At 40.4% G+C, this 16793-nt stretch overlaps 1 protein-coding gene across 1 annotated transcript; it reads right to left on the minus strand.

The window, feature by feature from the left end:
- Window positions 1–8341: 8341 nt before the first annotated feature.
- On the minus strand, window positions 8342–8998 carry LOC148212308 (uncharacterized). Its single transcript, XM_088122182.1, has one exon. It carries the CDS (start codon window positions 8996–8998, stop codon window positions 8342–8344), a length of 657 nt encoding a protein of 218 aa, XP_087978308.1.
- Window positions 8999–16793: the final 7795 nt, after the last annotated feature.

A 16793-nucleotide genomic window follows, 5' to 3' on the forward strand; every position in this document is an offset into this window, starting at 1 on the left:
CATCCACCTCCAATCCACAATAAGAAGAGAAAGCAGAACCCGTAAGTTCAGAAGAAAACGGTAAGAAGGCGGATAAAGTTAATCAAGTAGTGCCCAGCACTACTCCACACATAGGTAATATTAAGATTCCTCCACCTTTCCCCCAAAGGCTAGTTAAAAAGAATCAAGATAGTCATTTTAAGAAGTTCTTTGAGATTCTAAAACAATTGTATATAAATATACCTCTCATAGATGCTTTAGAACAAATGCTTAACTACACCAAGTTTTTAAAAGACATTATATCTAGGCGTAAGAAGTTAGGTGAGCATAAGACAGTAGCCTGAACAAAGTGTAGTAGTGATGCTCTAGGGAATCCATTGCATGTTAAATGAAGGACCCAGGTAGTTTTACTATCCCTTGCTCAATAGGAGGTAAGAATCTAAGAAGAGTGTTGTGTGACTTAGGAGTAAGTATTAATCTTATGCCTCTTTCTGTCTTTAAAGAGTTAAATATAGGGTAAGTTCGTCCCACTACTGTCACTTTACAACTAGCTGATAGGTCAATAAAGAAACCTAAAGGAAAAATAGAAGATGTGCTTGTTAAAGTCGATAAGTTTATTTTTCCCGCCGATTTCATAATTTTGGATTGTGAAGCAGATCTTGAGGTGCCGATCATTCTAGAGAGGCCGTTTTTAGCAACTGGAGATACAGTATTCAATGTTAGGAAATGAGAGATCACCATGAAGGTCAATGATGAGCAGGTAACCTTCAACGTCCTTGATGCGATGCGACTCCCGGATGAAGTCGAAGACTGCTCGACAATAGGGGCAATTATGGAGGAACTCCAAGAATTGATGGTGGAAGACTTAGAAGCAGATTTGGAAGCCGTAGAAAAAGAACCCAAAATTTCCCCTGATGCAATTTTGCCATAATTTGAGCGTTTTGAGTGTTTGCAGCCAACTATAGCGGATTTGAAAGATTTGCAACCTTCCATCATTGAACCTCCAGAATTGGAGAAGAAACCCCTACCTTCTCATTTAAAATATGCTTATTTGGGTTTAAATGATACTTTGCCGGTTATCATTTCTTCTTACTTAACTAATGAACATGAATCTTTACTTTTGCAGGTTTTATCTAAGTATAAGAGGGTATTGGATGGACCATAGCGGACATAAGAGGAATTAGCCCTACATTTTGCATGCAAAAAATCATCCTAAAGGAAGGAGCCACCAATTCTATCGAGTGCCAAAGGAGGCTTAACCCCAAAATGAAAGAGGTGGTCAAGAAGGAGATCATAAAATGGTTAGACGTTGGGGTAATCTACCTCATCTCAGATAGTAGCTGGGTTAGCCCAGTTCAATGCGTTCCCAAGATGGGTGGTATGACGGTGATTACAAACGACGACAACGAGTTGATCCCAACAAGGACGGTAACTGGTTGGAGAGTGTGTATGGACTACCGCCAGTTAAACAAGGTAACTCGTAAAGACCAATGTCCATTACCTTTTATTGATCAAATGCTTGATCGTCTTGTAGAGAAGGAGTGCTATTGCTTCTTAGACAGGTAGTCTGGTTACAACCAGATTACTATAGCTTCGAAGGACCAAGAAAAGACCACGTTCACATGTCCCTATGGGACATTTGCGTTACGGAGGATGCACTTAGCTCAGCACCTATCATATTGAACCAGATTGGAACTTGCTATTTGAACTAATGTGTGATGCAAGTGATTTTGCTGTAGGTGCGATGTTGGGCCAACAAAAAGGTAAAGTTCTTCATCCTATTTATTATGCAAGTAAAACCTTGAATAGCAGTCAGTTAAACTATACTGTGACTGAAAAAGAACTTTTGTCTGTTGTTTTCACATTTGATAAGTTTCGTTCATATTTGATTTCGACTAAAGTGATAGTGTTTACTTATCATTCTGCACTTAAGTACTTGTTTGCTAAAAAAAAAGCTAAGCCTAGGTTGATTAGATGGATCTTTTTGCTACAAGAGTTTGATTTAGAGATAAAAGATAGAAAAGGAACAGAAAACCGAGTAGCGGATCATCTATCTAGGCTAGAGTCTTCTTTGCAGCATGATACTTGTGAGATTAAAGAGCATTTTGTGGATGAGTATCGTTTAGCTATTTTTGAAGTCCCTTGGTATGCTGATTATGCAAACTATTTGGTTAGCAAAATAATTCCTAATGATTTGAGTAAACACCAGATAAAAAAATTCTTTCATGATGTTAGGTTTTATAGATGGGATGAACCTTTCTTGTAGAAACTAGGACTTGACAATATTCTTCGCAGGTGTGTCGCCGAACATGAACAGGAGATTCTAGAGGTGTGCCACAAATCATCATATGGTAGACATTTTGCTGGACGTAAGACTGCAGCAAATGTCCTCCAATGTGGTTTCTTTTGGCCGTCCCTATTTCGAGATGCTCACATATTCGCTCAAGGATGTGACCGATGTCAAACATCAGGTAACTTGATAAGGAAACATGAGATGCCCTTAAACCGAATATTGGAAGTTGAACTTTTCGATGTTTGGGGCATCGACTTTATGGGTCCGTTCCCACCTTCATTCGGTAAGAATTACATTCTCTTGGCTATTAATAATGTCTCGAAATGGGTTGAGGCTTTGGCCACCCTACTAACGATGCCAAGGTGTAGTTTTTCTCTTCTTGCAAAAGTTGATCTTCAATAGATATGGTACACCTAGATGCTTGATTAGTGATGAGGGTACGCACTTTTTTAATAGGGCAGTAAGTAATTTGCTTAAGAAGTATAACATTCACCATAAGATTGCTACTGCATATCACCCTCAAACTAATGGACTAGCGGAGGTATCAAATAAGGCCATAAAATCGATTTAGGAGAAGTCCGTGAATGTGAATAGGAAGGACTGGGCTATTAAACTTGATGATGCTTTGTGGGCTTATAGAACTGCTTATAAAACTCTGTTAAGCATGTCCCCATATCACGTTGTTTTTGGTAAGGCATGTCATCTTTCGTTAGAATTAGAACATAGATCATATTGGGCTACGCGAAAACTAAATTTTGATTATGTTGCTGCATGTGAATCGAGATTGCTCTAGTTAGATGAGTTGGATGAGTTTCGCTAGTTTTCTTATGAGAATGCCAAGTTGTACAAAGAACAAACTAAGAAGTGGCATGATAAAAAGAGAATGGACAAAAATTTAGAACCTGAAAACTTAGTGTTGCTATTTAATTCTAGATTAAAGTTGTTTCCAGGTAAGCTTGAGCCTAGATGATCGGGCCCCTTCGTAGTTGAACATCTTTATCCACATGGAGCGGTGGATTTAAACGGTTCCAAAGGTAATATTTTTAAGGTAAATGGGCATCGGGTAAAGAAATATTATGGTGAGTATATTGATAGAGGTAAAACCTCTGCATTACTGAAAGACCCGTGAAAAAAATAGTGGAAACAGTCCCTCGGAGCATTGAGAAATATTAGGGCTTTTTGTGTATATTCCAAATCTAATTTTTGTTTTTGCATTTGAATTTTGTAGGATCAAGATCCGACCCTCGTCAAAATTGCGCCAGGCGCAATTTAAGAGAACAAAAATCGATTTTTGAGTTATGGATTAGGGCTTTCGTGGGCTTCATGTGGGTTATGTTTAAATGGGATTTGGGTAGTTTTTAAATCAAAAAGAGCCCCAATTTTGAACCCAATTATGTTTTTAATATGTTTTAAAACATAAAACAAGCCCTAGGATTTCAAAACACCCCATTCACGATTTTCACCAAGATTTTCTCACTTGTTTTCAAATCTTCTCTCAAGAAATCTCAAAGAATCTCAAATTCTCTCTCATCTCTCTCTTTTTTGGCACAGGTAAGGTTTATTTGGGGATTTTTTTTTGTTGATCGTGAAGCAAGATCAAAAACCATGGAAGGTTCATCTTCCTCCAAGCAACACGACAAAGAGAAGGAGAAAAAGATAGTGTTGTTGCCTCCACCAACTAAACCGGGTATGATTCCTTTTTAAACCTCCTAGGATTTCTCATGAAAAGCTAGTTTTGGATCCTAGTGAATAAAGAAGAAAATATGAGGAAGCTATAAGAATGAACCCTAGGAGAAATCTATCCACAGGTGGTACAAATTCTGAAAAAATCAATATGAAATCTAATGATGCTAGGGTTAACATTGTCAGAAGAAATTAGGGGAAGTTAATAAAGTCTATCTTTGAAAAAAAATCAATCTTTAGAGGAAAAAGGTACTGCTTTAGATGAAGAAATCGCTAGACTTCATGAGAGAGCGGAGATGTGCAATAAAATTAAAGAAATTAGGGATAAAGAGAATAAGAGGGTTTATGTGAAAATTGAGGAACTAAACATAAAATGGAAAGAATTCATGGAAAACTCGAAGAAAGTGAGTGAGGAGATTCAACTTGAGTTAAATAGTATGAGTATACTTTGTAGGTTGAATTCTTCTCAAGATAACCCCGTTTCCGAGTCTTTGGAACTTTTTATCCCTCCCCCTCTTTCCACTATTGTTTATGTGCATGTTGAAGGATAAGAACAGGTTAGTGGGGACTCAGAACACGATACGGAGCCCTTGGAGCATTGAGATTCGGCCACGGTCGAAATTCAGTACCAAATTGCGCCTTACCTTGTAGAGTGGCTGGTGGAGTCTCATCCAAAATTGCACTTGTGCAATTTTGGATGAGACTCCACCAGCCACTCTACAAGGTATTTTGTCTCCATCTTTTCCAGATCCTATTTTGACTAAATAGCCCCTAGTCTTTTATGATTCAGAACAGGAAAGGACGTCGAAAATTGCCGAAATTTTGGTAGCTTTGAATGAAGCGAGGGGAGAAGATCCATTGGAGGATGATGGAAACAGTGGGGCAGCACAAGGACAATTGAATGATGATGGAGATCTTGGAGAATTACCGCAAGAAGTGCATGGAGATGAGTATGAAGACGAAGAAAACAATGATGATATCTCTCAATATGAAGTGAGAGTACGAACTCCGATGCTCGAATATCAGCAAGATCATGAAGAGCCCCTTGCACAAAAGCAATAAGGAATATCCGGTCCTCTGGATGTCCCTACTGAGGCCATGGAGGAATCATCTTCCTCTTGTTCACAAGGCAAGATCGCTTCTTTGTCGAGTTTGAATGTTTCTAACCCAAATTTTGTTGCTACTGCAAAGACTTCAGATGACGAGGTTAGCTTGACCGAAGTGGTGAAGAAAACACAAAAGAAGAAGAAAGTGGCAGAAATCACGCCTGGCACAATTTCTAGGCCTAGAACCCAAGCCGTTGTAGCACGTTTGGCTACCCAAAAAGAAGCCGAGGCTGGTCCATATAAAAAAGCCAAGAGGGCTAGGGTGCAAAGAGGGGCAGAAGAGCCACTTGAGGAAGCCAATGAAGAGGAGCCCGATTCTACCGAACAAACACCATCAAGAGTAAAAATGGTGAGATTAGAGGTGTGATGGCCCAACTTCACAGCATGTGAAATCCTACTTGAGAGGGGCTTTGATAAGGCCCAAGAGCCGGTGTCGAATATGTTAGGAGGAGGCTTATGGAAAATGGTTAGGAGTCGTTGTTTGCCCCAACTACGCATGTATCCGAGGCTTTAGTAAAAGAGTTTTATGCTGCCATCAACCCAAATCGACGAGACATAGTACGAGTACGAGGAAGCTTTCCTTAAAGCCCCTCAACATCAATGAGCAAGCAACGGTTTGGACGTATGTGGTAAAGCACCGGTTGATCCCCACTTCTCACGATTCCTCAATTAAGCGCAATAGGGCGATGATGGTGTACAATCCTCATGAAGGGCATTGAGTTCAACTTTGGGGAGCTCATAAGAAACGAGATACAGAGTTCCTCCGAGAAAATGGTAGGTCCTCTAATTTTTTCTGGACTAATAACTGAGTTATGCTTGCAGACGGATGTAGAGGCTGATGATGCCAATGTTGTGACGCCTAAGAAGCCGTTCACATCCTTTAGGAGAGTTTGGTGGTATTCCATTGTTCGAGAGGAAGATTCTCCCATTACTGCTGTAATGCCCTAGAATTTAGAGTTGTGCTATCGGTCAACTTTCGAGGACGAAAGTTTTTTTAAGGTGGGTAGTCTGTAACGCCCCACGTTCTCCAACTCGTTTATTTTAAGAGATAAATAATGTCTTTGGATTTGTCCCTAAGCTAATAACTTTAATTCTGGGATTTTATAATTTGTAAATTCTAATTTTTGGCTAAATTAGAATTAAGTTTAATTTCATTGGATTAAGATAATTTAAGTTCTCGATTTTGTGTAGGAGATTCCTAGTTAAATCTTAAATTCACGATTTTTAGGATTTTTTTCCTAAATTCTACTTTTTCTTTGGATTATTATTCTTGGGTTTTAGAGTTTCAGTTAACTATTTTATTTCGGTTTGTTGTGGATTTTATTTGATTTCTAAAGTATAATTATTGGGCTTATTGTTTTGGGTCATTGTGTTATTTAGTTGGACCTCCTTTAAGAGTAAGGGCTTGGACTTTTAGTTTTAAAACAAAATAAAGAAAAGGGAAATTAAGGTGAAAATTAAAACAGCAGCGAGAATGCAAAACAGAAAACGAAAGAGATCGTGAATAAGCTTGAACGAGAATGAGCTTGAACGAAAATGAGACATCATCGTGAACAATTAACAGCACCATACGATAAGTGGATAAATGTGGAAGAAATAGTAATAAGTAAGCGACGATGATGATAATAAAGGATAAATTTTAGAAGTACAACGAAAATTATCTCGAACGAGAATGAGCGTGAAAGAGAAAGAAGACTGTAGGATATTGAGAAAGTAAGCACTAACAACAAATAATTAATTAATTAAAGTAGCAAAGAGGGGAGATCCATCCATCCCATTACAAAAGTTTTTTTTAGTAGCTTAAACAAAACAACAACCATAAGCTACTACTAGAATGAGATTTTAAAAATTATTATTATTACGGTATCGGCATAGACGGGCCAGTAACAGAGCCACCCTATCCTCCAAACGAAGTCGTTCCTCCTTCTCCTCCTTCAGCAGTCCCTCCAGCAAGTCTCGCGTTTCTTCAACCGGGGCTAACCTATACCTCGTGTTGTTGAGCTCGTGTTGCGTTTGACGTAGCTCTCTTCTGAGCTGGTCGTTTTCTCCCCGTGCTTGTTGAAGAGCACCGTTACTTGGCACCCCGTTCTCCGTGAAGGAGGAGGGATGGTTTGAGATAGGATTGGTTGCTCCATCGGAAGAGGAACCGTCCGACTCGTTAGATGTTGACATGTTTACTTCTAAAAGAAAATGTTAGATACTTCTAATTTGGATGTCGTTGTTGTGTACTACCTTTGTGGTATCTTTATATAGAGAAATTTGGTTGGTTTCATAATGGATGTGAAGACAAGGGAAAATTCACAAAATAATTAAATCGAAAATTGGGATAACGGGTAGGAAGAGTAATTAATTATTGCATTGGAAAGGTGGAAAGACAACTAGGACTGAAGATTTGAAAGAGCGCATTAATTAACTACCCTCTTAACCTCTTAATTATAAATGGGTATGGATACATACGTCTAGAATGCGAGAGAGCAATAAAGAGAGAAATCGAGAAATCGAGAAAGTGAGAAAGTGAGATAGCGAGAAAGATAGTTTATCGTTGCAATAAATATACATCGAGAAGAACGATAGCGAAAGAGATCGAGAGCATAACAGCGAGACAGCGAGAGCAAGACAACGAGAGCAAGAAAGCGAGAACGAGACAGCGAAAGCGAGACAACGAGAGCGAGCCAACGAGAGCGAGACAACGAGAAAGCGAGACAGATTCTAGATACTGAAGAACAAATATACTACTACAGAAATTGGGTGTTCTCATAGAGGAACTGCCCTATCTGATTGACGTACACCCTTCCCCCCCCCCCAAATATATGCATGCAAATTTCTGTGCCATCATAATTGGGTTAGTACATGTCTGTCTATTGTGACCCGATGTATCGCATCGAGAACACTTGTTCACACGATGACGCTCACCGGTTGAGGCGATCCGTTGCGTTCTACGCCGACCTGCACGTTTAACAAGTCCTGGTGGTTGGACGGGAATATGCTGGTAATCAACTGGCCTTTTCCATTCCGACATGTGGCCTACCGGTAAGATTGGTTCGACGTAGGCACCAATTAAGGAGTCCACACTGTAGCATGGATCGATCGACGTGTGGCAATTTATATTCTTTTGCCTCGCTGTTGCAATTGCATGCGAACATGGAATGCCCATGTACTGGAACTCCATGCATGTACATGTACGGGCATTCAAATCAACCGTCCCGTCCAAGCCACCGTCCTCAACATGAAACATGCACCAGTCGACTAGTTTGACTGTGTACCGACGGGACTTCTCAAACTATAGTGCAAGTCGCTCCTCTGCATAGTCTGAATGAGAGGTGTTTTGGGTGGACCAATGAATCCTTCTTTCGTGGAACCATCTTTGTAGCAAGTCGCGGATGAACTCGATAATCTTAATGATAGGTAACTCTCTAACCTCTCGAAGGAGGGTATTTATCGACTCAGCGCTGTTTGTCGTCATGTTTTCATATCTTCTACCAACTTGGTAGCATCGGGCCCACCGTTCTATCCCAATTTCTTGTAAGTATTTGGCAAGTGAACCTGATCCAACCAATAGTATCTGGTTCCAGTAGTACGTGAACTGTGACTTCTGATACGCATACGTTGCATCCTGATACAATTTGTAAAATGCAGCATTCTTGAATCGAGCCTTTATGTTGTTCCCTAGGTGATAAGTGCATATAGCATGGGATGCGTCCGGGAATATCTCACTTGTTGCATTGGTGATACTTACATGTCGATCAGATATGAATACAAGTTCTAGTGGGTCTTCGATCATGTCCTTCAAGTTCTTCATAAACCACTTCCACGATGCATCGCTTTCGTTGTGTACAATCGCGAATGCAAGTGGATATATTTGATTATTCCCGTCCATGACAACACCTATTAGTAGCACTCCTCTGAACTTCCCCTTCAAATGTGTGCCATCAACCATAATTACACGCCTTGTGATTCATTGAAACCCTCTAATGCTGGCACCCAATGCCATGAACAGGTATTTGAAGTTAAGCGAACCTTCAGTCTCAATGTGGAAAATAGTACCTGGATTCTCTATTTTTATCGCTTCACCGTACGCATGGAGATGCATGTAGGAGTCCTCCGGTCGGCCCCTAACAATAGCTTATGCTAACTCTCGTGCTAATGGGCCTTGTCATAACATATGTTCAACCCGAACTCTTTACGGACATCCTCCTTAATATGTTTTATCTTGTAAATACGACCGGTTCCAGCAACTCTATCCTTAATAAGATTCGCTACGACCCAGTTGCTCGCCTGTTTGTGGTCGTGATTCACCGTGTCAATCGTGCAGGTGTGATCACTTACCAGGTCTTCGACGTTCTCCTTAGGATTGAGGATGTTAATGATGAATTTCCTGGAATATCCGCTCTGCACATTCCATGTTGTGGACGGGCGCATTATTTTGTCATTCCCAGGGTCCCATACCCAACGCATCATCTCCCTAAACTTGGCATCCGGCAAGTTGTACAATGGGTTGTATTTGGGACGAAATGGCCTAACCTAGCTAGTAGGTACGGGCTCCACATCCACCTTCTTTTGCTTCTTCTTCTGCTGACGCGTGTCCTCCGGACTGAATGGTTTCATTTACGTCCGCTTACGATCCGTCCTTCTTGTTTCGTCGGGATATGAAACCAACAAAACACAAGGAGGAGGCAATTTTTTTTTTACCGTACGTAGTTTGTTAAGTTTAGAAAAGGGTGTGCAGGACCATACCTCGGTTTTCATGGCCGACTGCTTAGGAGCGGTTTTTTGTTCGGTTTTCTTCGGCTTAGTGGGTTTGTTAACAGCGGAACCGCTGACAACAAGTGGGGCTTCTCGCGGTGCCATAAACTGGATTGTGGTCGTTTTTTTGCCATGGGGGGTTCTTCTCCTTAGTTGGCTGGTGCACGATGGCTAGCGGTTCAGGAATTTGGTTAGTAGAACCCACGGGATCACTCAGTTGAGGGGTGGGGGGGTTTTCAGTTGGTGTAGGGGTGGGAATAGGTTGAGGGGTGGGGGTCGTATATGCTGGTGTAGGGGTGGGAATAGGTTGAGTAGTGGGGGTCGTATCCGCTGGTGTAAGGGCCAGATCAATATGATCGGATTGACGAGGCGCATGGATCGTGCCAGATGGGCCAGCAATGTTGCTTGAGGTAGGAGGCTCGAAGGTTGGATCGGACGTCGTCTCTGCTTGTGGATCCTATACTATTGGAGGTGCCATTTGGAGTTCCACCAGCTCCGTTGAAAGAATTATCGACGTGACGTCTGCCTCTCCTGGAGTCGTCTTAATATTGGAATGGATGGAATGGGCATCCGGTTTGGGTGTCCCCACTGCAACGTCCAACTCCACCAAGTCGACAAATACGCGTGGGGTTGGCTAGTTCAGCATCTTCAGGAACGGATGGGTGTATGGAAATCTCTACGACATCCGTTGCCTTTTCTTGCAACGACGCTTCTGCATCAACCACATCATCATCCTTTCCAGTATCAGAACCTCCAGATTGATGGTCATCAACATCCCCATTATGCTCGAGGATAACATCGAATACCAATGGATGTGACAGGTGGACTGTATCTGACGGAGAGACACCAATATTCACCTCACGCCTATCGATCTGCAAAAGAACTAACATATTAGCACTTCGATTAATTGAATACATATAGTATACGAACTATACCAAGTCATAGGAAAATGCTACCTGGCACAATCGTTGAAGCATGACTTTCACTTCACTCAAGTTCGACTTGACCTCCGCCAAATCCGTCTTCACCTCCGCCATGTCCGAAGCTAAAAGATCCAGCGTTCTCTCCATAGCCCCGAATCTATCATTCGATCCACGGGTGTCGTCCTGTTGTGTAGGGCAAGCATCGCGTGACGTCGCTCGCGGTGATTGCCGTGTGCTTTGCCCAACATTCAACCAAATAGAAGTATTTGGTCGAAGTACTTTGACCGGTGTCTGTTGCCCACCTTCGAACGCGGCCTCTGTACGTGGCATATCCAAAGACTCATCCAGCACTGCCTGTACATTCGTTTCCAACGACTGCGCATCGTCGAGCGGGAGATCGTCTTCGGCGCCAAAATTGTCGGTGATGGGGGAAGGATTTTGTCCATCATCGCTGTCGGAAGTGGAACACCCAGGCGCATTTAAATTATCCACCTCTCTTTCGTCCAACGAACACCTCTGGTAGTCCCTATCTAGCTCCGTCTCCACGAGTGGATAAGATATGACCAACTCAACGTACATCACAAGAACATAAGGAAGTGTAAATACCATTACAACTACACAACAATAAATATATTCTAGATCACTTACCACCGCTGAACCAAGGACCTCCTCCCCCAGATCTTTTGTACTGATGACTCTACTGCACGAATACCGAATTATCCGGGGAATCACGGTCTCGCTCAAACGATTGACACCGGGAGTGATGAGAGATGGGACAACCTCATATATCCACACCTGAATATAAAATTTTAGTTTAGTCTCACACCTAGAAAAGTTTTCACAAACAACAAACTCGTATGCATATGTATTGATTACCTGAAACGCAAGCGGAAATCCCGGTAGGCTATACATTACTAGATATTTTTTGTTCATTCTTACTTTATTCTTGTATAGCGCAACTTTTCCATTCATCGCACGCTTTAGGCCATTAACTGTCCTACTCCAAACATCAGAACCCCAGTCCAAATGGTTGAAGTAGTCCAAGTCATCGACTTGGTTGTACAAGTCGATGTCAACCTTCGACTTGCTCTTGCTCTTTCCCATCATCACAAGCTCCGTGTACAAAATTAATGTCACTTTAACGGCGTCCTCATCGTCCTTGAAATCAGTCTGCTTGTAAACCTCCACAAACTCTTGGAGCAGCATGGAGGCTTCATCGTTGAAGTACTTCCTCCGTAACCTATTATTTCCAATCTTTTTCTGGACCACCTTACCAGGCAGCCGCCACAATCCCGTTAAAAGCACGAATTGATCCTTCGAGAATGTCAACACGTTGCCACCAATTAAGAATCTCATGTTGTCGTCACTGCTACCAGCAAGCTCCCTTGATAGAAAGTGATGAACTACACCACTGCAGAACATCATCTCCAAGTCGACAAATCGACCAAATATTGTTCTTCTACAAAACATATCAAGTTGGTCCGCTGTGAGCTTATCCTTGATAAGCCTGTTGACATTGCTCAAGTGAGACATGCTGGTAGCTTGAGCCGGAAAGCGGTCATTCTCCTTAATTCTCAACTGATGGTCCATTGTGCACCTGCAACAAATTGAACAAGATATATGATGACAAATTAAACAGATAGTGAAACGGAAACACGTAAGTAGTTCAAAAATTTAATAATTGAACATGATACATAATCACGGATTAAGAAGATAGGGAAAGGGAAACACGCAACTTGTTGAAATACAAAATCTAAAACACTGTAATTTTTCTCGATCTCGATGATTCTCGATTTTGCTCTAATTATTTCACACTCACTATAATTGCAAATCAATGGAGCTTCTCTCGTTCTCGATATTTCTCGCTCTCGATCTTTCTAGCTCTCGATGTTCTAGCTCTCAATATTTCTAGCTCTGGATTTTTCAACTTCACTATATCGATCACGATGATTCTCGATTTCGCTCTTCCTATTGCACACTCACGGTAATTGTAAATCACTAGAGATTCTCTCGTTCTTGATATTTATCGCTCTCGATCTTTCTAGCTCTCGATGTTCTAGCTCTCGATTTTTCATGTTCACTGTATTTCTCGATCTCGTTTTTCGCTCTGACTATTTCAACATCAGCCCCCCCTCAGTATTATTGGTTTTCAATAACACGATTTTCTCCTTCAGCGATTCATTTCCATGGCGCCCATTATGTATTATTTTCCTCTTCTCCGACAGCCTAAGATGTGCAGTTATAAAATCCTCAAAAATCGTAAAAGAGAGAGATGACTAACATCGGGGTCGTACAGAACTTACGAACAATAGCTAAAATAGTGGAAATTAAAACGAAAATCTTAAGCAATCGAGAGATAAATGCACTAACCCAAAGTTAACGATGAAATCTCCTTCGTTGTAATCTGCTACCAAAATCACTTCGTCTCACCGCTTGTAGAGAGGGTCAGAGTTACCTTAAAGAGTCGCAATCGAAATACGAAGGAGAACGAGAACGAGATTTTGAGAAATGTAATTTCAATCGCAGGTGAAGACAAGTTAAATTTGAGTGAGCAAAGAATGCTACAGTGTGAGTGCGATAAAGATGGAACGGGCGTGGGAAAATTGAAAGTTCGGACTATTCGTATTACCCAAGTAAGGGAGGGAAAACTAAAAACTTTTGGTACCCAAGTAAGGAGGGGCATTGGAGGTCATTTGGCAAAGTAGGTGATATCAACAAGTGACTAGAAAACTTATGTTTTGAGAAAAGGCGATTAAAAAACTTAATAGGCCCCTACAAGAGGCCTATTTTGTCAATTTTCCCCAGAAATTGCGCCTGGTGCATTTTCCCAACATAGTGTGTTTTCCATATTTTGCATCAAAACTAAGGTAGGAAACAAGGAGGTTGAGTTTTATTAAATTGCTTGTTAGTTAAAACCCCAAACAACAAAATTTGACCACTATTTTCTTCTTAAATCACAATTGCATATTTGAACCGTTCACTTCTTAAAAACTGTTTTGAAAAGCAAGTCCCTAAGGATTCAACCTTGGATTACTTCCGAGTGTTACTTGTGACCGTGTGCGCTTACACGAGTCTCTAATCTTTTTTAACGTATAGAAAGTCCCAACATACTTAAAAAGAAAAGATGTAACTCATGGGTAAAACGATATTTTTTTTACCTAGTGAGGTTACGAACGACCTGTGAAGGATCAACTAATCGATGACAGTTATATCGAATGGACACAAATATATTTATAGTGAGGGGAGTGCATCTACAGGCTATAGTGGACAGTCTTGTTAGTTAACGAATGTTGATTAACTAAGTTAAAGAGTTTGACTGGTTAGTCTCGAATCGTTGGAGCCCATGATCTGTAGGTCCATCGGGTCTTCATGCTAGCTCATAAAGGATAAAAATTGATGAACTAGGTGAAGTAAGAATTTGAAGTGTTCAAATTCAGTTTTTTAGGGAATATTGTATTTTATATGAGATATAATATAATAATTAATTGAGAATTAATTATTATGGAGAATATGACTTGTTTAAATTAGTTTTAAATAAGTTTAAAGCATGAAAAAAAGTTGTAATTTGATTAATGTGATTAATCAAGCTTAGGTATCAAAGATCAATTAATAGGAGATATTAATTTGGCTTGGTTTCTGTTTCAATAGAAAATTGATATTTCAATTTTTGTTTTTATAAAAATTAGTTTTATAAAAGTTTTTTATTTTTAAGAAATCAAATAAACTAGGGCATCTGATACCTAATTTCCGCTAAGGATCGTAATACACTTAATGAAGCAATTTAACTAAAATAAGCATGCTTGAAAATCTAATGAAAAAAGTAAAGAGGAAGTGATTAACTTTATACCTTTGAAGACCTCCACTATAATTTCTTCTCCTAACACTATGGGACCACCAACGGCAAATCCGTGCTATCCTCGGGTTGATGAACACGGTTGTGGGACCAAATTATGAGTGAAAGCAAAGGGAAAGCACTAATGGCTAGGAGAAAACAATCAAATTTGAATAGAAAAAATTATGCACTTATGCAAGGAAGCATTAGCCTTCTCCAAGTGATCTTCATCACCTATATAAAGACCAAATGCATCCTTGCATGACTTCCACTTCAAACCTCACTAGCATGTAAAAGATAGATATCATTACCTTGAAGAAACACTTCAAAAACCACTAGTTAGTGGGAAAATCCAACTTTGAATTTGGATTTTTTCACTAACTATATATATAATCCCTTGAGCAATTTGAACATTTCAAATTCTTCCAAAAACTTGATCCTCGTTTTACCCGTTATGAACTAGTAAGGGGACCTAATAGACTTACGGATCATAAGCCCCAACGATACGAGATTAATCGGTCAAACTCATTTACCGAGTTAATCAACATTCGTTAACTACCGGTCACTCCATTAAAGACCCGCAACTGCACTCTTCTCACTATAGAATGTTTTCGTGTCTACATATATACGACCATTAATGGCAAGCCAATCCTTCACGAGCGTTCGTAACCATAGATGGGTCAAATTACCGTTTTACCCCTGTGTTACATCTTGTTCCTTAAATACCACTGCTCCTCTAATGAACAACCCAGTTATGGTCCGGCCAATAACCGGAAGTCCCTCTCGGGCTAGTGAGAGGGTGGGGCTCTTTGTTCAAGTCCCAAAGTCAGCATTTAAGAAAACACTCATCTACTCCCAAAAGTTGGGGAGAAGTGAATTCCATCTTGTGAAGTTATGTTCCTAGCTCCCCACTCGGTGTCGTCCCCAAAATGGTAGGAATATTGAGTCGGCGACTCGGTCCACTCTCACCCATACAGATCAAAGGAAGAGCCCTCACGGGCAGGAGTCCATAACCCACTCAGGATTGAGAATGAGTTGCCTGGTCATCCTATGAAATAACAATCTGTTAGTTAACGGCGTTACATCTAAAGATTGGCTATTTCGCGGTCTAGTCTTATACAAACTCATTGTATAGGATACCCCCACTCACATGTCATCATACGAACGACTTGGATCGAGTCATAGTAACATTGACAAAGTGGGTTGTATCCATAGTTTTGCCAAGATAAGGTACCCAACCTTATCGATACTATAGACCCTTTAGGTTATTCAGGGGACATTATCCACTTGTATATCAGGGGTATATTAAATATATACCTAGTATATCAAGAGTATATCAAATATATACCTAGTATATCAAATATATACCTAATAGATCAAATATAAACCCAATAGATATATTGTCCCGGTTACATGATAATAACCTTGGATGTTTAGTTTATTGGATTTTGGACAATGTAATGTTATGAGTTCAACAACAAATTGATTGAATAAAACTTTATTGAATATACATTTGTTTTTACATAAATACAAACTACGAGTTTAGCGCAACACACCCAACAAGGTTGAGAGGCCGAGAAGGGCTCGCGCCTCGGCGCTGAGGTTGGGTCGGCTCTCCACTGGGTAGGCCCCAGCTGTCGGTTGTCCCGGTTGTCCTTCTTCTTTTACGGTCCAATCCCCTATTGTCATATGAACTGTATTGCTCCATATAACAACATCCAAAACTCGTTAGATACCTCTCGTATGGGCATCCTAGGATACCCGAAAATATTGAGATGTCCAGGTATCCTACATTCCCACTAAACAAACGTTGCAATCCAGATTACCATTCAATAGTAACATGGAGAAAGTGAAAAACAAAATATAGTTGCAAGATCGAGTTCAAAAGAATAATTTAGAGCCATGATATTTGGCATTTGCAAATTATTTTGGGTAGAAATTATTTTAAAAGATTTGAAGATTCCATGGAAATGATCCATGAAACTTTATTGTGATAATAAGTCGGCCATCAGTATTGCACACAATTTGGTTCGACATAATAGAAGCAAGCATATTGAGGTTGATAGACACTTCATAAAAGAGAAGTTAGACAGCGGTATCATATACTTCGTTTGTGCCAAAAATAACCAAATTGCAGATATCCTCAAGAAATGATTGAAGAACAACAGCTTTGAGCATGTGGTTAACAAGTTCGGAATAGAGAATACAAGAGCGACCTTGATACACGAGAACTC

This window comes from Momordica charantia (genome assembly GCF_013281855.1).
Source record: "Momordica charantia cultivar OHB3-1 chromosome 3 unlocalized genomic scaffold, Mcharantia_2.0 BLBB01000003.1, whole genome shotgun sequence".
Lineage (NCBI taxonomy): Eukaryota > Viridiplantae > Streptophyta > Magnoliopsida > Cucurbitales > Cucurbitaceae > Momordica > Momordica charantia.